Genomic DNA, 23,765 nt, shown 5'->3' on the forward strand with positions numbered 1-23,765 from the left:
ACTACAGCGTGATTTGATTTGGTGCAGGCCCTGAGAAGTATCCGCTCCCCTTGCTGCTGGAGCAGCTGCCCTGCAGGCAGGCCAGGCAGTGTGTGCCACTGCCTGCTGCCTTGTGTCTGCCGGCATCAGCAATTAAAACGTTTTGGCCTCCACCATTAGTACCTGTGAGAGCAGAGGCTGTGAGCGGCGCTGCGTGGGACGTGCTGGAGTGTGCAGCCTCCTGCTCCTTGTGACACCTCAGCCCTGAACGGTACCTGGCTGATGATGTTTCCATGATTGTTCCTAGCAATGTTTGGAAGCTCCTGATGGGCTTCCCAACTGCGAGCCAGAGGTTTTGAGATCGCCATCGCTATCCACCACTTGCTGCCTTCAAACCTGCATGTCGTATTTGAGGAGGTGATTATGTCTGTACACTGACAAACCACAAGGACCCGCACTCGATTCATTTGTGTTGTCTCCATCTGCACAGAGCTGAAGCCCTGGAATCAATCCCATCTTGAGTGTATTTTTAGCAATTTCTATTTGTGTATGCTCTTTTTCCCATTTTAAGCACCTGACTGGTGATGTTGATAATGGTGCTGGTGGCCTGGAGAAATGCTTTTCAAATTACTGTATAACTCTTGACTTGCTGACCTGTGTATTTAAGTTTCTTTCTACACAGAATTTAAAAGCAGTGAAACGATGAGTAGCATAGCACTATCTTTGCAAGCCAGGTCCTTATGATTTCTTGATAGGTTCGTGCATCCTTTTCCTCTCGAAAACAGCCTGAGCTTTGGGGTAAGCTGATCCTGCTCCAGCAACCTCAGCAATGTACCGAATGCCTCTTGCCAAGATTTCAAACAATAGTTTATTTGACTGTTGCTGGAAGGGGAGGCCAGCAGGAAGGCCTGCCAGGCATCCCATTGGGTGCGGGGCGGAGGCTTCATTGAAAATTTCGCTTGGGGTACGTGATTTTGGCTTCCTGGGAATTGATGCGAGCACAAACCGGGTACACGTGAGAGCAGTTTGTCCCGCGGGGCATGCCCGGGGCTGAGCGCTCTGCCTCCCGCCCGCAGTGCTTGCAGTTGCTCTGAAATCCTGGGCACCAGCAGGGTGAAAACCAAGGTGATGGCTCGAGGAGTACCAGGCAGTGATGAGCCCCGTGTGCACTAACTTACTGCTGCTTTACATACGGCAAACCGGATTAATTAATGTGTTTCTTTAGCAGAAACATTTTCTTGTCTATCCTTCACAAAGCCATCAGAGCTCAACGGGAGAATGCTGGACAAAAAGGTGCTGTTATAAAAGGCCATTTTTATTTCCAAACATCATCAAGGCTTGCTGGTTTGGGTCTGTCATTCATAAACCCCATCAGTCCATCAATCCCTTCTCTGTAGCCAGAGGGCTTTAAATGTATTTACGTATGTAACAGACATTTTTCTTCGTGCTTAGTTCCCACAATGGGAGCAGTGTTGAGAGTTATATTGGAGTGACAGCTTTCTAATAAATTAAATCTTGTCCTACATCTCCAGGAAGATTTGTTAGTAAAGGTCATGCCATGGTTCTTTATTACAGAAGAATATTTTTTTTCAAAGTGTTCTGCAGTGTTAATGTATTATGAGATCTTGCCTAAATTAAAAACAAAACAAGACAAAACTTGCCAACTCCCCTGAGAAATATCCTGAACTGCCTTTATCAAAACAAATGAAAAAGTGCATTTTGTGATGCAGTATTCATGGTTGGGTTTTTTTAAACATGCTTTTTTGTCTCCACAATTGGTAATTTGCGATATTTGGGAGTTTTTAATAGGCTTCCCAACTGTGAGCCTGACTTGTTGAGACTCTGCAGCTTTGAAAGTGCTGTGTTAAAACTCTCATTTGTGGCTTTACATACCCATATTTTACAGATTTAGCTATTCAGATGTTTGTTTGTCAGGAAAAAAAGAAAACCCACAAAGAAATGGTCAGAAGGAAAACAAGCTTGTTTTAGAGCTGTGGGTAGTTTAGAAAGTAAATACTGTCAAATATCCCTTAATTCTCTAAGAGATTTCTTTGATTGTCTTTGTACTGCCTTCATGATTTTTTCAGTCCAGTTACTCCATAGCTGCAGGAGTAAGACGGGAACATGTAAATCTGCAGCAGAAGGCACCTCCCTGAAGAAGAGGGGAAGAAGCAACAGTGCTTTTGCCCCAGTGTGCTGTTGGTCCCCTGGGAAATTCAGTCCTGCTGCTGCTGCATAAAGGGAAAGCAGCACCTTCAAGGGAGAGTACAGATACCCGAGGTTTAGGTTTCTGGCAAATGGCCCAATATTTGGAGGAGCTGAGTCTCGCTGGGAGCTGTGTAGGAACCCAGCAAGCCCCGTTTTCAGAAGCCCTGTTTTGGGGAATCTAGCACTCAGACTGAAAACTTTAATCTAGGAAACCTGGGTTCGGGCATGGAAACGGCTGCACTTGGCATAGGGCGAGACATCGGTGTGTCTCCCCTTGCCCTGGGCGGGTGTGGTGGACCTTTCATCCTGGGACCCTTCTGCAGAGGGTTTCTGCTGTGCCCGAGGGCTTTGGCCGGCAGTGATTACTGCCCCTGCGGCAGCACGGCTGGGCCTCCAGGGAAGACAACGTTTTTCACTGGTCAGAGGATATTTTAATGGCTAGAAAGCAGGTTTTTACCAGCAGTATATTTGACAGCAGATTTCTTTTTGTCCTTTAAGATTAACAGCTTCCCTTCAATTTATTTTAAATTTAAAGTTGACTTTGAATTTTGCATTAAAAGGTTACATATTCAAAGACTAACATAATGATAAATTTAAAATAAAGCAGCTTGTCCTGCAGTCCTACAAGTTCATTTTAACTCTTCGTTTCTCATTCTCTTTTGCTGAACTTCAGTCACGTTGCTTGGAACTTTTCCTGAGCCTGTTTCTGTCCATGTGCTCAGTTTTAAAAGATACTTTTCTTACTCGGAGTACAATAATTTGGTAGGAACTGCATGTACTTTTGTCAAACCTTTAAAACCACATTTCTATAAACTCTGCAATTAGCTTGACTTTTGGTTTACAAAAATAATGTAATACGTTGCTGTTTAGCAAGCCTGAGAGAATGGTTTAAGTTCAGCTGAAAACCTTTTTGCTATGGGACTATCAGGGAAAGAGTTGGATTTGCTTATGCAGATATAGCACATGCAGTTTCTAATCCAGTGTTGTCAGAGATGTTCAATGTTTCTGATCCATCTGACAGAGACATTGATCTAGAATATGTTTCTGCAAATGATTAATCAACCTCTAAGAGAATCTCTGCTGAAACATAGTTATTTTACCAGATACATAATACAGGTCACAGGCAGAAATGCAGCATCAGCATCAGTATGAACACAATGTACCAGGGTTAAATCTCTGCTTTTTACTTCCTTAGGATGGAAAATGATACTGGAACAGAATCCCCTGTACCACTGGATGATTTAAAATCTGTTATGAATGGAAATGAAGAAGATGAAAAGCTTCAAGTTAAAATACAGGCTTTTGAAGAGAAAATAAATGTTGACAACAGTACTCCTGGCTCAGTGCGGAGATACAGTTTAGGCCAGGTTTCTAAAGAAGAAAGGAAGGATATGAGATTTAACAGGTACGGCCCTGTAAAATGTGTGAGTGGTTTTCATGAATATCAGTTTTGTAATAAACCTTTATACAAACATTGAGAATTTGGTCTGCTTGCATGATACCTGTGGGCATCATAAGTCTAATTTTAACCAAGTCTCGTATCCATGAATTCAAGGGCTGGATAAAATCTTTCTAGATTATTTATTTAATCTCTTCTGTGCCCTAAAACAGCACAAGGGATAGGAAAATATTTGCATACAGATATTACTAGAAAGGAAGATACAGAGACCTTCCTTGGGTATTATTGCTAATACGTATCAAATATTGGAATCAAATTTTGCCCATGCGCTGTGTGAGATGAGTGCGACTCTCCCAGGTGAGATAAGGGCTCCTTAGGCTGCCTGTGCACTGCAGCTTCACAGCAGAGGTTTTCTCTTCCTGCTTCAGTATTTGCCCTTTCAGTCACTTCTACCCTTTTTACTGTTATGGAGGCTGAACTTCATCCTCAGCATATAGGTACAGGGCAATGAAGAGCTGGAGGCTGAATCTTGGTTCAGTTAAATGGCTGCTGGATGGCATTTTTATGATGTGATCAATAAAGCATATACTTCAGTCCTGGGGTTATAAGTTTCTTGCAGATAGGTTGACTAGCTCCCTCCATGCCATGCAGATGTTGTGATATATGGATATTATTTAGTTTCATTTGCTTATTAAAGCTGTGGCTTGAGTTTTGCTTTTGAAATGCATATTTACCACAAGATACTTGCCTCTGGCTAAATGAGCCCCACACCCAGCTCTCTGAACCAGCTGCACAGAGATAACTTGGAAGAGCACGTGCTTGCGTGATTTTTTTGTGTCTTACCTCTATTCCAAAACATTTTTTCTCTCCTTAATCGCCTTCCAGGTCCAAAAGCCTCGCTTTGCATGCAGTCCGCATGAAGGGGGTAAACTCAGAGAGTGGACAGGACGAGGAGAACGGGGAGATAACTGCTGGTATCTCCTTCAATGAGATCTACATTAGCCAAGAAAATGACAAATTGCCTTTTAGCGTTGATACTGAAGCAATGCAACTGGGAAATTCTTTGGTTTCACACCAAAGTATCGATTACACAGAATCAGCAAATTTGCCAGAGTCTACTAAAGAAAAGGCCCTCGAAGGAAGCGCAGAGGCAGTGACAAGACCTGTGGAATACCAGGACAAGCTCTACTTGCACTTGAAGGAAAACCTGGGTAAAGTGAAAGCATATGTCACAGAGATGGGGAGGAAAATTCCTATCCCCGATCAATGTGTTATTGAAGGTAAGAGGTCTGAGCCTTTCCAATTGCAAGAACTTTACACTGAAAGTCCTCCCAGGGTTCAAGCAAATGGGTAGCAAAGATCCTCTAGCACAGAGCTCATGGATGGGGAGGAACATTAGTTTAATAAAACAATGTCATTCACAAATTGCAGTGTTTTGAAATCTTTCAGGACTGTTCTTTCCTTCAGGGGGATAGTGCAACCCTCACCTACCCTAGACTCCCATGAAGGTTAACATGAGGATTGCCTTTTGGCTGTCACAGAGAATGAACCCCAAGCTCTCTGGAAAAGGGCAGGACCTGTCACACTGAGCTGAAGAGCTGTGGCTGTTGGCTACAGCTGGCAATACCTCTGGGCACATCTGCAGGGCAGGCAGGCAAGGGGAATGTCACCCAGCTCCAGGCTGTAGGTTATGGAGCTGTGTTAACAGTCGTGGAGTGTCAAGTGCAACAGGGTGCACATGCCATGGGTCGGACTTGGCCACGCAGGTATGTGGGTAAGCATGTGCCAATACTTAAGCCTTCTTCTTGGCCTGCTGGGTTGGTCTAGAGCAGATCTGTGTCTCCTTCCTCATTATTATCATATTATTAAATCAGTTGACTTACAAGATACCCCAGAAATGAAGCAAGTCAGGACCCTCAGGTCAGTACATTTCAGTCCAGACACAAAGCTCCTTGAAGGTGCAACAGAATGCGATTCCCAGTGCTTTGGGTTGGGTTGGATCCTATCTCACCCCTCCCTAGGGTTGTTTAATATTTTCTGCTTTCATCAAGGGTGGGTATTTGTTTTCAAGTGTGAGAAAGCTGGTTTTGTGAGACTGTGGGGGAGGTGGGCGATACACTGCAAGATGGGTCTTTGATACTCCTCTTTGAAGTAAATACTTTAGGTTGGGTTGTGAACCTCTTGCTTATACTGAGCAGCAGTCACTCCCTTTAACATGAATTTGTGTGCATCAAACTGCTTGCTGGTGGTCGTGAGCTATTTACAGCCCAACCCTTCGATAGGCCACACTGATTTCAGAGAGTAGCTGACTCAATAAATTAAATTAATTTTCAGTCACTTAAAATATCATCTTCTAATACTATGTAACTTCAGGTCTGTCAAATATCAACTTTTGTTGATAAAATATTTGTCCGTTTACTTTTTCAGTGGTCAAGAAGTTGAAAAGCAGTTTCCACTCATAAAAGGGATATAACTATATATGTTTTAAAAGCTTATGTTTCTGAAGAATTTCCTAAATATCTTAAATTCCAAGTTTACTATTTGAAACAGTTATTTGGTAGAATTAATGATAAAACTTTTGTTTCATAAAATTACAGTGGAAACATGAGAATGAACAATCTGGATTTTGAAGTGCTGAATGCTATGACCTTGCATTAATCAAATACAGTATGTTGAATACTTTTAAATGTATTGCTTAGTTTCCTTTCTGAAGTACCTATTATGATATGTTCTAAGCATGTGGCTCTTTCTAAATTCATTCAAACTATTGTAATTTCCTGAAAATCCTCAACTAGCATTCTTAGGGAAATTCTTTGAGCAGGGACACATGTGCAGAACAGGAGATTTATGTGACTCATTCTAAATATGTGGAAGAAATGCAGTCTGGCTCATTACGCATGGGGCAGCTTTGTTAATATTTCAGATATTACATAAACCACTCCATCAAAAACAATGTAGTTATTGGACTTCTGTGATTCCCGCACACTATAAAGGCCCATTCAAATGTATCTGTTTTACTTTTCAAATAAGATGTTTAGAAAATAGTAAAAGAAAGTTAGAAAATATTAATATACATAGTTGGCTAATTTTGTTTTGGTTATGTATGAGTTTGTTGAACTGGAAATTTGTTATGTAAAATGTGGAAAATATGAAAAGATAGGCACTTCAGAGCAATCTCCAGTGCAACAGAGTACTTGAAGGAAACAGTGGCAAAATGTGTTGCAAGAAAATAGCGCTGCAGTGTGCCAATAAGGGAGAGTGCAAGTTTCCCCACATACCCTTTCATTAGAGTCATGCCTTTCCTGAGCTTTCAAGTGGCAGCTTGCACACAGGTCAACAGAGCATTAATGTAAGTTTTAAGAATTTCTGAGTAATGATGGGTCAAATTCTGTTCACTTAAACAGAATTCAAACCCTTGCTTGCATTTCTAATGACAATGATGTCTAACCTTTGGGCAGACTGTCTGTGAACGCGGTGAATTCCTTATTGCTTAAAACTGAGACTGGGTGGCATCCCCGAAAGTGTGCTGTGATGACATACTGGTGAGGACAGAAGAAGCTTGCGTGCCTTTGGGTACACCCAGAATTAGCGTGCATGGCCCCTGCTAGATCTGGGGGCACAAGAGCAGTAGGAATGAAAGCAAGAGGCTGCTGAAGGTTTTCCAAATACAGAGTCACTGCCTTGCAGAAAGACAGAGAACATTCAGTTCAGTGCTCAGCAGCTGACAGAAAAGCAGATGGACAAGAGAAGAATTATTAAGAAAAATAGATACATCAAATGACATCCTTACGTCATTGTCTGCATTAATTGGAGCCTGAATCTTGAAGGACAAAACAGACTGGTAGCAGGAGTATGAGGATAATCAGAGACCTCCACATGAAGAAAAATGGACTGGGACTCCACAGCCCGGAAAAGAGACAGCTGATAGAGATCTGCAATATTGTGAATGACTGAGAAGATTAATTGGGAGTGCTGGCTCACTGTCTGTCCTAATACAGGTACTAGAGAACATGTAATGAGGTTGTCAGGAAGCAAATTCAAAATATACAAAATAGTCACCTCTTAACACATAATTAGATACATTTAATTAAATGGCAGAACTGATTGCTACAGTACATACATAAATATGCTGAAAGGGTACCTGGTTTCAAAAATGATTAGGTAAATTCATGGATTAGGGCCATTCAAGGGTTATCAAAATACCACCCCTGACTCTGGAAATGCCAGAGCCACAGATGGAGGTACCAGGAGGGAAATTACTGCTGTGTGCTTGTTCTGTTCTTGCCCTCCTCGCTTACAGCTCTTTTACGTGCCCTTTGCGAGCTGATACCAAGATAAGGTACTGGTGGGACTTTCTGACTTGAATCAGAATTGCTATTCCAACATCCCTCGAAAGGGCAAAAATTGAGAAAATTTGGTTTGTTAACCAAAGGAGGAGAAAACTGAGGGAGGACCTAATAAGAATTTTCAGCTCTGTGCAAGACAGTTAAGGGAACAGCCCATGGTGGACAAGGCAAGAAATAATGAACTTATATACCAATAAAAAAGATTCAGCTTAAACAGTAAAAAAGCTGTCTAGCTTGCGCTGGCAGAGGAGGTTGAGGAGGTTAAGGAAAGCTGGAAAGCTGGCCTAGGCAAGGCAAGGCTGCAAGGTTTGACAGATCTGAAAAAGGGTTGATGCTCCTTAAAACATTTCTGGGTTTTTTCACATACATCAGTTGGTTTAACATAAGAGTTTTGTTTCTTCTGAAGCTTGCCTTACACCATCAGCCAGCTGCACTGCTACTACAACTCCCAATGTCATAGGCACTCTTGACTCTGAGCGTGGGTAAGGGGGCAGATCCGATGACCGCTTCAGGTCCCCTACATGTCTTTGATCGCATCCTCTGCTCTGTAATATTGTTTGTGATCTGCAAATTTTCTTTTTTGCTATTGAGTCAGACATTTGCTGTGCAGGTCTTAGCCCTCACAAAATATTTTTGCTTTACAAGGTGTGTTTTTTCCATCTCTTTGCTTACTTATAAGCTCAATCAAATTATATTATATTTAAAAATTTATGTAATATTAACTCAAGTGTTAGATGTCACAGCTGTGAAGGGATACAGGTTAAGAACTGTAAGGGTGGATCCATGATCTGTCTGTGACAGTTTGAAGATGCCTCCTATACACGTTGAAAAATTGACATGTCCTCAGCTCTGTTATCTCATTTAGTGTTTACTATTTTTGGCTGCATGCGCTTCAGGCAGAGGACAGTTGTGAATTGGGTGACGATCCTGCAGCAGAAGCGGGGTTAAGACCGGGCTGTTGGCCAGAATGTCTTATACTAAGAAAATGGTCAAGTTGAGGGTGTTTTGAAGAATAGACAAGCTACAGCAGCTTACCAGATGCATGTGTGTATGTGCATAAGTGAGTCTTTTAGAACTAACACTGCAGTCAGAGAGGGAATTTAAACTGGGGCAGAAAGAAGTATCCAAACCCACAAAAGTCCATTTATTTTAGCTAGTTTCAGTTTGGGGCTGATGATTTTGTTCAGTTCCTACTTAGTTTGAACCACTTTGCCCAGATTTGCATCTCTGCCATACCTTAAGCAATTTTGAGGCATTCTTTTATGTCATGTTCGTCACTTTAATCCTCTTAATCCTGCGGATCTTTTCTAAAAAAAAAATTTAAAAAAAAAAAAAAAAGCCACCATATTTGTCAAGCACTTTAGCTTCCATGGAGCTAAGCAAAGTAGTTTTCACCAGCCCATATTTTTCCAGATAGTTTGTGATCTTATTATATCTTATCAGTACCTCCAGGATCTTGCAGATGGCAGTGGCCCAGACTCGTGCATCTATAATTTCCTGAATACTCCCAAGTTTGGTTATTGCTTTTCAGCGTACAGTGGGCAGGATTTCCGCTGCCTCAGTGTGGCTGGGATCCCAGTGATTAAGAACAAGAGCCCGTGTTCAAGATCCCCGCGTTGCATTTGCAGTTTCTCCACTGACTGCAGTAGGTGCTCTCTGAAAGGTCCTTCGGCCTTTCTGCTTTTCTAGGTCTCGTGTACTTGTCTGGGGAGATAGTGCTGGCAATGGTTTGAGTAGGTTCCTTTGAAAGGCTTAGGTGAAAGATGGCATTCCTGTGTTAGGCATTATTGGTGTTATGGCCTGCCAGAGTTGGTTTCGGGAGTGCCACAACATCCAGCTGAGACCTGAGCCTGCTCTGTTTTACCTGCTTTAGCCCCAATTCTCCCTGCGTGCAGCACAGGGCTCTTGAGCAGCTGGCAGGCTCTACCTCCCCTAGCCTTGCTGTGTCTCCCCTTGAACCCTGCAGGGTGGATGATTTTTGACTTATTCTTCTCGTTTCCCAGACACGTAGGGTTGGTGAATCAAATGCATGGCCATGTGTATCCTGCCTCTGGGAGCTGCTGGTGTCAGATGGTTCCCAGACACAAGCCTGTATGGCTGCTGGGTTTGATTATAACTTGAGGGCAGGTCCTTGTTTTCCACTCTAGTTCTACTTGCTCTTTAGATAATGAGGATAAGAATGCGACCATTGATGCCTACAGCTCAGAGCACTGAGTGTCAAGCGAGCTGTTGGAAAGAAAGCATTTGATAATATCTGTGTGTAGAGGATGCTGAAGGATTTGCACACCTCCAGCCTGCCTACCCTCCTTTTCAAAAGGATAGAGCCCAGGGAGATCTAGTGCATCATTCAGTCCTCAGTCACTGAAGGCACATTCAAAATGCAATGCCATCCAATGAAAAATATTATAACCATTTTACAGTAGTAAGTCACTCCTGGCTCCTTGGCGCCCTACAGGAGGAAATACAAACAGCAAGCATTTTGTGAGATTAATGACAGAATGCTGAAAGAGGAGGAGGCAGCAGGGGAAACAGGTTGCAGTACGCTGGCCCTAAATCTGGTTGTTATTATATTTTGTGCTGTACTGAGCGATAATCGGTACCATATGATGGTGTAGATGCAAAAGCTCATTGCTCCCCTGCAGTGCTCACCCCTGCACTGGTCTGATAAATTCCAGCATTCCATAAGCCAAACGTTGATTTGGAACAGATGGACCTCTGGTCCTTCAGTGGGATCACAAAGTTGCATAGGCTCAGGCCAGCATTTCCAGAGATCAACTCTGCTGCTGTTAGGCCAAAAAAAATATTAGTTGGCATTTTATTCTACAGGACTGGTATTTCAAACGCATCCCAAATGTGAGGACAGCAGTGAGAATGGAAGTGCTAACTCACAGGATGGCCATCGCGCTCGCGGTGATCTGCGTCGTCAGACCGTGGAGAAACTCCCAGCACAACAGGGAGCGTAATAGGAACACGAACGCACTCATAACTTGCTGCCCTCACATACGTGATAATAGCAAATCATGTGCTTTACACCTAATCTGGAAGCATCAATTTAAACAGGCTGCTCTCCAGGCACGCTTTACCTGGTAGCTGGGAGATTCCTGGTTGGGGTGGTGTTATCACCCTCCTGGGGGAAAAGCCAAACCAGAGGACTTTGACTTCTGAGCTTTGGAGTCATACAAGGATGGAGCTAACGGTTCCTCCAGGAGCTGCCTGTGCCCGCTCTGCCAGGCTGGGGGTGCTGGGCAGAGGCACCAAGGGATGCGGGTGGGAGACGGAGGAGCCAGGCAGTGGCAGGAGTGGGACGTTTTCCCAGGACCCTGCTTTCCTGCGCACACCTTGTGGGCTCTTTGCGCTTCAGTCATCGACACAGGCAGCGGAAAGGTAAATGTGCTTTTGCTTCTGAAGATGGGACAATGCGGCAGAGAGATTTTTACTGGTGTACCTTCCCAGATGACAGAGGCTTTTCATTGCCCTGATGGTAAAGGGAAGGAAGATGGAGGGGGTTTATAAAGTTAAGCTAATCTGGCTTTTGCCACTCAGATTTGGACTCTGTGTATTCAGTGCGTTATAGTGGCTGTCCAGACCCCATTATAGTTATGCTTTCTTCATTAATTTTTGTGTAACCTACTGGAGGTGAAGTCTGTTGGCCTGAGTTACGGCATGCATGCAAAGGTAGTAGTGTTAAAAAAAATATAAATCAGCATTTCTTGAAGCTGGTTGCTTTAAAAATTAGCATTTTCTCCTATAAACATATTTATTGTTTGCATACTTACATATACTTATTTGTAATCCAAACTGAAAAGATCAGGCAAAGGAAACTGAGGAAGCTGAAAAAGGCTTAAAACTGAAATTGAAAAAGTTGTATCCATTTCTTATTCCCTGGTTTCACGTTATGGGTGGGTTTGATTCTGTTTGGGAAATTTATGAACATACTTTCACTCCTATTAACAGATTTTATTTAATAGTAAAGGATCACCAGTGTAAATCAAATAATGCATTAATTGTTCCCAGAACCAGTGACTCTGTACCTACTTGCCTATGTCCCTCCTGGTTTAGCCCAGCATGTTAAGCTGGAATAAACAACAATTAACAACTCTACTGACATTCTTCTGGTTATATTTTGTTCTTTTTCCCCAGGCACAACCACTTAGTAGTGAACTTTAAAATTGCAACATATATTCTCTTGTTTCCTGTAAGAAAAACAAGTAGTTGCTTATGCTCTTGCTAGAAGTTTGAGACTTGCCAACAGATGTGATGAGAAATGCTTCTTGACTGGGAGGAGAGTTTCCTTGGGATCTTCATCAGTCTCTGCCATCTGGGGCATTTGGTGACTATGTGGGGGGGGTTGTGCCTAGCATTGCCTTTCACATGTTCTTCATGTTATAAAATCCTTTCCTTGTGTTACTCGGACTCTCCTTCCAAGCCAAAGCCAGCCTGAGGAAGGAGGAGAACTCATCCTTCTTTATGGAGAAGATGTGCCCAAGTGTTACCAGCGGCTGCTGCCAGCGAAGCAGGAGAGCAGGACGTGGGTGCAGCAGGGTACGATGCCCAGGGGGATGCTGAGATGAGAAGCTGCTTGAGCAGAGGGATGCACAGAGCTCTAAAATGTCGTGGTTTAGGTTTGCTCTTAGGTGCTTGTCAATAGGGATAATTCATAGTAGTTGGATAAAACAGGCACTTGTTCTGTCTGTTCAGTGTGTTACCCCAGATATTTAGCAGCAGTAGATACGACTTTGCTGCTAATTTGAACACCCTGCTTCAAATTTGCTTTCCACATTTAGAAGCAACAGTAGTTTTTAAAGTACAAAACTGGTTCTAGAGTCTGTAAATGCATAGCTTAAATGTGACCAATGTAATAGGCTTAATGTCCTCAAGGAAATTAGTTAATTTTTTGCTTCCTCTCTCCCCTACATACTTTTGACCAATTATTTTAAAGAGTTGCAGATCCATCTTTGCCATAATTTGGACTTCATTGCTTTAAATCATATCAAAAGGACCTTTAGTCGACATTGGATTACCAGCACTTGCCAAGATGAGCCGTGTGCTGGGGGAGCTGTTGCAGAGCAAGTAGGTTTTCCTGACAGGAGTCTCCTGTGTGTTGTATCTTACTGATATCCTGAAAGGTTCTTGGGGCTAAATTAATCTTTCCTTACCAGGCGAAGTCAGGGTGAGCAGTTATGTGTTTCCACACGTGCAATTACACAGAGATTCAGGGAACTAAGTTGTCTCCACCTTTGTAGGCTGAGGCTGGTTTCTTTTCACCTTCAAAGCTTCTCCACTAACTCAAGCCTGTAAGTGTTTTGTTTTGGGTTTTTTTTTGTTCTTCCTAGCAAAAACATTTGTATGCTGCCCTTCATAGATGAGGCACTTCAGGACATGATTTAGTGGGCATGATGATGGCTTGACGGTTGGACTTGATGATCTTAAAGGTTTTTTCCAACCTAAACGATTCTATGATTCTTTCCTGGCTAAACCTACAGACCTGATCCCTGCTGACTCATCAGATTCCCCTTTGTCAGCCACTGTGCATTGCCAAGTGCAAATGCAGTGAGTTGTTTTCTCTAGAAATGACTGTGTTCCCACAGGTGTGAATGGGTCTTGCTATGTTGTAACTCTGCTTTAACTCCTCTGAACTCCTGTGGGATTACACAAGGTTGATATTTGATTCATAGTGGTTTATGTAACTTGCAATGATGGACTGGGAAAAGTATGCAACATAGCTCACCTAAAGCTCAGCTGATTTATGTACTTGTGTTTTAGGAAAACCCAAAATGTATCTTCTTAAACTGCATATCATGCTGAGTACATAAGTACACGCAATTCATAAATACTGCAATGATTTTAAAAGCACCTTTTTCATTCTCGGTTAGAGTATGTCTGAGTACAAGTATGAATATGGATGTGTTGCATGCTTGGCTCCTAAATGATCCTGCCATGCTTCTAACTTATCCACAAGGTACAGCAAAAATGACCTACTGTGATGAACATTTTGAGGTTTAAGTAATGGTTCTTTGGGATCCTTGAATAAGATATTATGAAAGTGCAATATTATACTAGAAATATCAAACCCCGTGGTGAATGTTATTACTCTGCTGCAGTGGGATACAGTGCATAGACCCTGAATTGAAATTGCTACACAACTGGGGAAGTACTTGTAAAGAGTAATATTGTCATTTCTAGAAACATTCAATGCTTTGGTTTGGCTTCTTAAAAATGAAAACGCAGCAGACAAAAGTCAGTGTTTAACAACCGCTGGGTGTTAGGATAACACTTGCCATATACAATACAGACATTTGGGGGGATATTTTGAGCACAACAGACTCTGATAACCTGTTGAACAGTATTTGCAACATCTGCAATGTTTTTATATGGGATGTAGTACAAAAGAACTCTGCTGACATGGTTACATTTGAATAAAAGTTTAAACCTCTTTTATTATTCAAAATGCTGGAAGAAGAAAGCTGCAGTGGTTAAAGATCTCTCAAAACCTTGGCCAGGCACATGAGCGCTTGGTTACTTGTAAGCAGAATTGTACATTCCCAGGTGGGAAGTGCTCCAGTGGGCAGTACTGCAGGAAAGCAGTGCTTTTAGTTCTGCTCCTTCAGTGGATGCTGTCAAATTTTGGAAGATGATGACTCAACCTATGTGACTATTACAATTTGTATTTTTAGTTAGAGGTCTGTGTCCGTGCAGGAGTTAGTGATACAACGGGCCACTAGTTATTCTGCAGTGTGTGTATGTCCAGTGAGCCAATCTCACATGCCGTGGGTCAGTCTCTGATGGAGCTATTCATTAAAATGATTTTTTTTTTTCCATTTTAAACATTTTGTGAAAAGGCACAACATAAACATTTTTCTGACATGTCATTTTCTTGAAAATGTGCCCAGCTTCATTCTGGGCAGCTTCATGTGCCCAGATGATAAGAAACTTATTTTGCCTTGCCTATCTATTTACAGGTCTCCCATGACCATAGAAATGAATTCCCATGGTACTGGTGTGTTGGTCTGCACTTGAGTGAAATACAGTAAAATAGTGCTAGATATGGATCAGGGTCATCTTAGTCTTCATCAGAATAGATTTATTATTTCAATACCACTTTCTACTGACTTTGGGATAACTGAAATTAGCTGTTACGTGTTGAAACTGGAAGTTCATTGCAAACAATTGAAGAACTTACGTGGTAAACTTTGGCTTGTTATCAGACATTGCTAAATTCAGCATATCGAATGTAGCAGAAATAGCTATGAGTAATCGCTCATCTCATACCAAAGCTTTGAAAATTTTCTGAGTAGGAGGCTTTTTTCAGTTGATATTGACAAATGAATGCTGTGTTTTTCCAGGAACTAACTTTTTGCTCAGCCAGCGTGGACTCCAGCACTTGAGCTGACATTTATTTTGACATGTGTTGGTAGCCTCAGTATTTTTCTCAGTGTCATCCACAATGGCTTGCTAAGCAATTTGTTAAGGTTTTGTGTCTCTCCATATATCCTTTGCAGTTTTTTCTTCTGCAGCATTTAGGAACCTCCTCCACAGTCCCATCAAACACAGTCCCAGCCAGCACTGGGCACCCTTTCTTAATTGCTAACCAGGGCCTGGTATCCTGGAGCTCTGCCACCTTCTGCTCGCAGCTGCAATGACTTCTGTGGGAGACTGCCCAGGTGGGATTTAATCAGCTTGATGTGGACTTACTGTGGGTGACAATAAATCTAGCAATCTAGCTCTGGACTCTGCTGCCTTGCACAGTTGTTTAATGCACTCCAATGTTTGCCTGCAGCCTTTAAATGCCTCCCAGGTTTCTTGTCAATTCATATATTTGTAACTGAAAAAATAACTGCTGTACTCACTGAAGAAGAAGGCATTGACTGCCAGCTCCTTTTTGCAGTGGCAATACGTGGTTTATGGTCACGTTTAGCTAAGAGTGATTTCCCATAATGAAGCATTAAACTTTTCACACACATGGACCGAGGCCAAGCCTCTACTTCTGGTTGAGTGTATTGAAGTTAAGGTTTTGTTAGCATCTGTGGTGCATAAACCAGGGGTCTTTAGTTTGGACCAAGCTGTTGGAAGAGCATTCTCTCAACAGCCTCCTTGGAGGCATCGTTTAATTTTGTGCTTTAATATGTCCCAGGACTTAGGGTCACTCTAATTAACCCCTTCAGTTTCTCAAACTCCTTCTTTATATTGAATGTGAACACTGGCAGGTTTGGGTATGAACCAGTAGGTTTGGGTAATTAGGTTAAACTCAAATTTTCCCCGTAGGCACTAATCCAAGAGTGGTGGATTTCATGCCCCCTCTTTTTTCCCTGCTAAGTTGAGTGTGTTGCTTATGGGCATGATGTATCTGTGATCTGCAGCTAAGTTAGTTTTCTTTTCAGAACTGTTATCTCAGTTTAGCAGCATTTGCATCTTTGTTGGTTTAAATTTAAGCCCTGGCTTTCTGCTGCTGAAGGCTTACAGCCATATGCACGCTTCTAATATTGTCCCGCTGTGGATCTTGGAGTATGTTTGTGCTTAGGCAATTGACATGGCCCAAACAGCATTTCCACAGGATTTAGTCAATGTGCACAAATCAATATCGTCTTCTTCAAAGAGCAGCCTACAAATGCCCAATGCTTGGCATCAAGCCACCACTTTATGAGGATTCTTCCCTTCTACAAGGCAACGTTCTCCTGTAATATAGTCATTTTTTCAGGCCTGCACAAGAGGAAGGAGTGCCATATTCCCTAACACCGATAAGTGTGCCTCTGTTTTTTGGTATGTTTGGTGAAGCCAAGAGAAGTGGCCCCACTTCAGCTCTGCTTTCCATCGCTGTCTCAAAGCAAATGAAACATCTTCAGAGTTGCCCTCTGCTAAATGCACTCTCTAGAGGCAAATACGGATGGGTTTTTTTGTTGGCTCACCCATGTGTTAGGAGAGCCGGGGCCGGTCTAGGTCCTTCATCCTGTCTCTTTAGAGGGGAGTGATCTGGATGATGTTTGTGGTCCTGGTCAGCCCAACATCATTTTTGACTCGGTTCGTGAACTCTGTCCCTGGGAGGAAAGCTCACCGCCTGGTCTGACCCTCTGACCTAGTGCCTGCGGCTTTTCTTCTGCTTTCACTGTCGCTCCTTCTGGCCCCATATTGGCTTATGGGACTGCCTATGATTAAAGATTAGTGAACACCCCATTGGTTTCCAGATAATCCAAGCTTCATCTGCTGTGATGTTGCTGATTATACCCTGTAAGTATTCCTCTGAGGAAGGAGTGCTGTTGTCATCCCTTGCTCTATGGTCGCTACAGTCTGGTTTGGTTCTTGTGCTCACTTCCAAATAATTATGCATTGCTTTGGCTTGTGTGTGTTTCCCCGCAGTATGTGTAGTGACTCTAGCGGTTTTTGTGAACTCTAATCTTCCCGTGCCTTTACATCTCGGATCTCCTGTGCTACAGTGGAGTCTCGATGAGCTCTGCAGCCCCAGCTTGACACTGGTGACTTCCTTTTCTCAGCAAATTCGAACAGCTTTGTCAAAGGATAATAAAGTGGTTTCCACTTGCCAGCTTCTGAAGTTTTTTTCCTCCCAGCCTAACAGCCACCTGGCCTCTCTGTAGCATCTTCAGCAGGTTCCAACATCCCAGTTTTGAATATTCTGCATTTTCAGATTTCAGATCAAAAGTATCATTGATACTTTTGGTCTAGGGACCCATACTTTTGTACCTCTGGTAAACTCATTCCTCATACATCGTGGTTTTATGTGAAATACTGAATTTATTACATTTCTCTCCTATGCTTTCACATCTTGATTAGATGAAAAATGTTTAAAAACCGCAAGTATTTCAAGATGCTCTGTTGTTGGACAGAAAGGCTGCCTTCTGATATCAGTCTTCCTTGTTGCTGGCTCTCATTGTCAGCAGATCCAGAAGGCTGTGCTATTTAAACTGTTTCCCGTTACCCACATTTTCTAAAGAGTTAGAACTCATTTTTCCAGTTAGGGTATTTTCTTACAGCGTTTTATTCCTACACCTTCAGTGCATGGTGACTCACCAGGATAGCATGAGACTCTGAGTAATGCTCCCTGCACAGCTGGCCTGTGTCAACCTTCCCAACTGCGTGATTTCATTTTATGGACGCTGCAAGGTGAGACGTGACTGGCCGACCCCGCAGGAGCCTACGCTGCTCCCTCTTCTTGAAAATGCTTTGGCTTTGACCCTGCAGGTGCTGGCAGGCCAGGACCTCAGGAGAGGTGAGCAGTGGTGGCTTTGTGCATGGACCAGTCTGACGGGCTCATCAGCCACTGCAGGGTGGTTTGTCTGTCTGTCTGTCTGTCATTTCTGCCTTTAGCCAGGCAGCAAGTGCGGCAGCAGCAGCTGGGGCTACTGGTTGTTCCCCTCCCCTTCCAAGGTCAGCAATCCAGCTGGGTGAAGAGGGTCCCGCTCTCTCCTGTGTTTGCATCAAGGTCATCATCCAAGGATCTCCATTTTTTGTTTTCCATGCCTTTTTACCTTGGATTGGCTGCTTGTTCCTGTTCAAAGGGGCTATAAAACGATACCACTATTTTAAGTTAATAAAGAAGTCTGATTAGGTTATGCCTAGCATGCTGTTATCATTATGAGTAGTCATCCAAAGACAGAAAATGAGGGTTCAAGGTCGGTATTTTGCAAAAGCAGAATTGTGCATCTCAAGGGCTTCGTTTCCAGTTAAAACCAGCACAGGCAGTTCAGAGTCAGGTAACATTATGTAGCATATAGCTTTATACTGAGCAGTTGATCCCAAAGGGCACCTTCAGATTGCATGTAGCTGCGGCGGGATTTTTATCAACAGATGACATGATCACAGGTGGCATAAATGGTTGATATTTGGCAGAGCAGCGAGAATTGGAGATGCTTTGTCTGTCTGTAGTGTTCCGGAGCTGGGACTGGGAGTCAAACTGCACTTTGGCAGAAAACCTGTGTGTTGAGTGGGTGACACTGAATCACAGCTGTGAACGGACATATCCCACCTTTCCCAGTGTGTAACTCTGAATGCATTTGCAGTCTCTCGTCCGGTTGGACCTGGAGCTCCATGCCTTTTCCTTCTCTGTGTTTTTTTTTGCTGCAAAGTCTGTGGCTGTGCTGGCCATTGTGGCCCGTGGGCTCTGCCAGCAGCTGCCCTTGCACTGCCTTGCTGATTTGAGCAAGTCACTGTGCCACGTTGTCCCTTGCAGCGCGGCAGCAGCAACGATTCCTGTCCCTTGTGTGTTGTGTCTCTCGCGGAACGGCTGCAAAAGCTGCAGCTCCCTGGCTTAGCGTGTAAAAATCAGGGATGACCAGCAGACTTGCAGCACATAGGCTTGATGAGAAGCAGGGTTTGTGGGACCTGGAGCCCTTAGAAGCCAAGCTGTAGCCAGGGCAGGTTCAGGTGGACCTGGGCTCTAGGGCTGCAGCTCCCGGGTGGATGGGGAGAGGGGCTGCGGCTGGGAGCCCTCGCGGAGCGGAGCAGGAGCTGGCACGTCGGCTTTCCGCGGGGACGCAGGGCTCAGTGGATGCTCGCTAACGCTCTTCTTTCAAACTGTGGTATTTCTGGTGATGAATTTATAGGATGGCCTGTGCAGCAAACGTGCTACGCGCACAGTAACGTTGTGCACTGATTTATGCATCTTTTGGCTCCTGGAGAATCCATTGCAAATGAGAAGTACCGCAGCTTTTACCAGCGGCTGAGCGACCCCGTTCCTAGCTGGCAGCCCTGCGCCGCACTCCTCCATCCCTACGGACACCAGCTTTCAGCTGCGCAAAGTCTCGGCAAGGATCCCACAGATGTCAGGCCCCCATATGGCTGTTTCCTAATACGGGATGTTTTTTCCAACAAACTCTTTAAATAAGAATAAGTGATGCACAGTTTTGACAGATCTGTCGGGTTCGATAAGCTAAACGATTCTACAGAATGCATGAGAAAGCACAAAGAAGATAAACAGCCTGACCGTGTGCTGTCTTGCACCTTTTGCATTTGGGAGTAAATGATTACTACGTAAGATTTAAAGCACCGGAGACTAGATTTCTCTAGTACTGTCAGATGGCTCGTGTTTAATTTAAGGGTGCGGACACAGCAATGCCCTTCCGAACGCTGCAGGAGTTGACCCAGACCGATACGCCGTAGTGGAAATGTATGCCCACGCACTGCTTGATTGCAAATACGCTGGTACAGTTAGGTTTCTGTCTTTAGCTGATTTTCATATTCTGCATATTTATTTCTAGATACCGTTAGAAGTTGTGTAGCAAAGCTGTTCTTCAGCTGTCCCCTGAAGGGCCACTACTGCTTGTACAGTAAATCCAGTTTTACCCTCATCAGCCAGCAGCCTCCACTGTGGATCCATATCATGTTCCTCTTTCAGCAGGTGCGTGCAGTACAAATTAGTGGCACCTCTATATTGTTCACATTGTACTGGGAAAAAAATGTTTTAATGGTTAATCTCTTTAAATACACTTCTAATCCACAGTGCTTTGTGACCCTTGTGATGTCTCAGAAGTCGTTATAGTAGGTTGAAGTGAGTTTGCAGTTTTTAAGTTTTTATATTTCTACAAAATACAGTAAATTGAAACTGTCTGGAGAGATTACAAAGTCTGGGGATAAAAAAGTGGGACCAAACCTTATTGTCCTCATTCAGGCAAAACTTCCAGTAAAGTCCCAGGTGCCTTGCAAATGAACAGGAGCATTGCAGTGGTTTTGCAGGGGACCAGAATCGACCCTGAGACTGCAGGTGGAGGTTGGAGGTGCAGCACCCACTGGGATTTTTTTACTGCAGAAGTTTTGACTGAGCGGGATTTGCAAAGCTGTTCTCCTACCTACCCTAGAGCTATTTTCTCATGTGTGATACTGTTTCCAAATACAGCCCAGTATTTGGATATACGTGGAATTTCCTAATAGGTTACAAATAGTATGAAATTGTAAGAGAAAACCCTACATTCACACTTCAAGATGAAACAGATGGATTTTGTGTTAAAATAATAAGGCTCAGTTTCTTAGCCTATGCAGAGCCATTCACCACAGTTCATCCCACCCTAATGCAACCTTAGAAATACAAAGGTTTTATCTGGAATTTAAAACATGCACAGCGAGTTATGCTGTGAATTTAACAGCTCAAATCACTCTTCCCTGTGTTTGCTCCTAGAAATAAATACAACAAATGTTTTCAAAAAATGCAGGTCAGTCGGAGGTAGTCAGGGAAGGAGAGGACAGTGACAGAGCAGAGCAAAGGAAGCAGAGGCAGAAACAGGAATGAGGAGACAAGATGAAAGGGGAAAACAAAGGAGGTGACTTACTCTGTAAGTGAAAACCTGAAGAAAGAGGTTGAATTTTAAGAGGACCTCGAGAGAATAAATGAATTATGTTACAAATGCATCATTTTATTCCTGATGAGAGGAAAACAGGTGTTGAAAAATATGGACAAAAGTACTAAGCCACACAAAAACAAGAAAGGAGGACAAGAAGCAGAGGAGACGGGCAGCAGAGCTGGCATACCTCGCTCGCCACTGTGCAGCCTCCGCCGCCCCTGCCACCAGATTTTAACGCAATGACCTCTGCTCTGTCTGTGGTTCACGGTTTGAATCAGTCGCACTGAAAATTTAATCACTGATCCACCTTTAATCCCTGGTGCCTAGCCTTTTCCCGGTACGTTTTTCATTGAAAAACCTCTCCCTTTAACCCCTTCCCAGATTACCCTGATTTTGGCCCTGCTAGTTCCATCTTTTATCAGGACTATTGAGCTCCACATAGTTCCCAGCTCACAGGGGCAATATTACTTTCCTTCCCCATCCCCACGTGTCCCTGCTGGGTCCTGCTTCTTTTGGACATTGCCCCCAAAGAGCGGGTCCCCCCTTTCCCATGGCTGTCCTTGCCCTGGGCTGGGTAATCGCATTTGTCCCACTGCAGCTCCTCTTCCCGAAGCTTTGCTTTTATTCCCTACGGTCTTGCTAGTTTTGCTCCGGCTGTGCCAGTGCTACCCCTGGCCCCGGGCTCCTGTGCCAAGGACCCCCCAGCAGAATCCCCCCGCGCTGCCGGGGCCAGGCTCAAAGCAATGCAATTCAGTTTTGTGTCTTTGCAAATATGCGTAAACACAGAACTTTTTTCTGATGGGGAAAAAAAATGATTCCTCTTATGTTGCACGGAGTGTTTGAGCCTGCTGTGCGTCGGGGCGATGTTTAATGTCAGATAATTTATGTTTTTCTTTTGTTCGAAATCCTAAAGCTTTTAAGTACTGGATATATAACTATTATTAAATTAAATACAGGGCACTAAATTCAGCCCTGAGATAATGTTATTTAAGCCTGTGAAATTGTACAAGAGATAAATTTGACATAAAACATATTTATAGTGTGCTAATAATAAGTTAAATGAAAGGCTGGTGATAAAAATGTAGTTTTCAGCAGATCCATCATAGATTCACAGACAGACGACTAATAAACGGTTTCTGAAGATTCCAGTACCAGTTGCCATATTTTTATTCCTTTTTTGTCAGTCGCTCCATATTCTGTTTGACACTGCATTCTGCAAAAGTAAAAGCGAGAGGAGAGACTTTTTCTCCCAGGTCTCCAGAACAGATTCTTAACTTCATAACCCTGCTTTCTATTTAATTTAAAAAATATTAGTGAATAGTTATATCATGTTTTGAAACCCTTGGATGGAAGTTGTGAAACGGTAAATTATTACTGCAGGGCAGTAGGAAGAGAAGCATAGGTCAGTGAAGATCTGAGAAATTGTCTTACAGATAAGCGATGATTAACAAAACAAAACTAGAATAAGGGGTGATGTTAGAGAGGTTATTCAATAGACAGGTTGCTTAGTTTCACAGATTCATTCATTAAAATAATCCTGATTTATGGTTTCGTTTCTCTCATCAGGCGGGACGGTGTCACGCCGCTGCGGTAGCAGCAGTGAGGAAGGGGCTGCCTGACGCGTCCCTTTCTAACGCCTTCCCTAGAGTCACTCATAACTTTGCCAAAGACAAACTAATTGGGCTGCCATTTTCTCCTGCCAGGTGGCTGCCTGGAGCTGACTTCTTCTCCCTTTTAATTTGGACAAAATGATCTGGCTGTTTCTGACAGCTTAGCTGGAAAAAACGCCTTGCCTCGGCCACGGTAAAATTCCTGGTTGAGTCTTACTGAAGTGTGTCTGTGTCAGTTGGATGCCAGACAGTGGGATTAGGATTGCTGGGTTTCTGCTTAGAAAGAGAAGAAGGAATGTCCATCCAGGAAACCTACGGTAAAAGGACATTGTTCATATTGCGAAATCAAATACTTGAAATATGGAAAATCAGATTTGCTTGTACATGCTTAACTTGGCTTCTGCATGCAAATGCGTTTTTTAATTACAAGATCATGTAGCAGATATAGGAGAGGCAGAAACACTAAGCTCTCTCAGCTGCAGTAGTGTTCTTGTAACATTGATTTTGTGTGCAGTTTATACAATGAGGAACTTAATGCAGTTGAAATATTAGAATAATTCAAGGCAGGATAAGGTTGTATCCTTGCTGTCCTTTGAAACAGGGAGCTTTGGAGGTGAGAGCACCCAACCTAACCCAGGTTTCATCTTGTTTTGTGAATGTTCAGGGCACGAAAATTCTTGTCCTCTGCCAGCAAAATCTGTGTCGAATGTCTTCTGTGGAGTTTTTTCTCTTGCATTTCATCCCACTGTCTGTTCAGCGCAGTTGCAAACGTTGCACTTTCACTCTTCCCCACACAAGGACCAAGAGCTGCAGTCAGGTCCAAATAAACATATACAAACCTGCAGCGGTGCTAAGCATCTTTTCATGTTAGCTGGTAAATGACACAACTTTTCCAAAAAGATGCACGCCACTGAGATCTACACCTGGTTTGCAGGGGCCA

At 43.3% G+C, this 23,765-nt stretch overlaps 1 protein-coding gene across 4 annotated transcripts in view; it reads left to right on the top strand.

The window, feature by feature from the left end:
- VEPH1 (ventricular zone expressed PH domain containing 1) overlaps window positions 1-23,765 on the top strand; it is a 96,619-nt gene that overhangs the window by 51,899 nt on the left and 20,955 nt on the right. For all 4 annotated transcript variants that reach the window (XM_069792872.1, XM_069792873.1, XM_069792874.1 and 1 more), the window contains 3 exons: window positions 3,383-3,592; window positions 4,472-4,866; window positions 20,139-20,278. In XM_069792872.1, the coding sequence (XP_069648973.1) occupies window positions 3,383-3,592; window positions 4,472-4,866; window positions 20,139-20,278 (745 nt within the window). The remainder of the gene's footprint in view (window positions 1-3,382; window positions 3,593-4,471; window positions 4,867-20,138; window positions 20,279-23,765) is intronic.

This window comes from Haliaeetus albicilla, chromosome 9 (assembly GCF_947461875.1).
Source record: "Haliaeetus albicilla chromosome 9, bHalAlb1.1, whole genome shotgun sequence".
Taxonomy (NCBI): Eukaryota; Metazoa; Chordata; class Aves; order Accipitriformes; family Accipitridae; genus Haliaeetus; species Haliaeetus albicilla.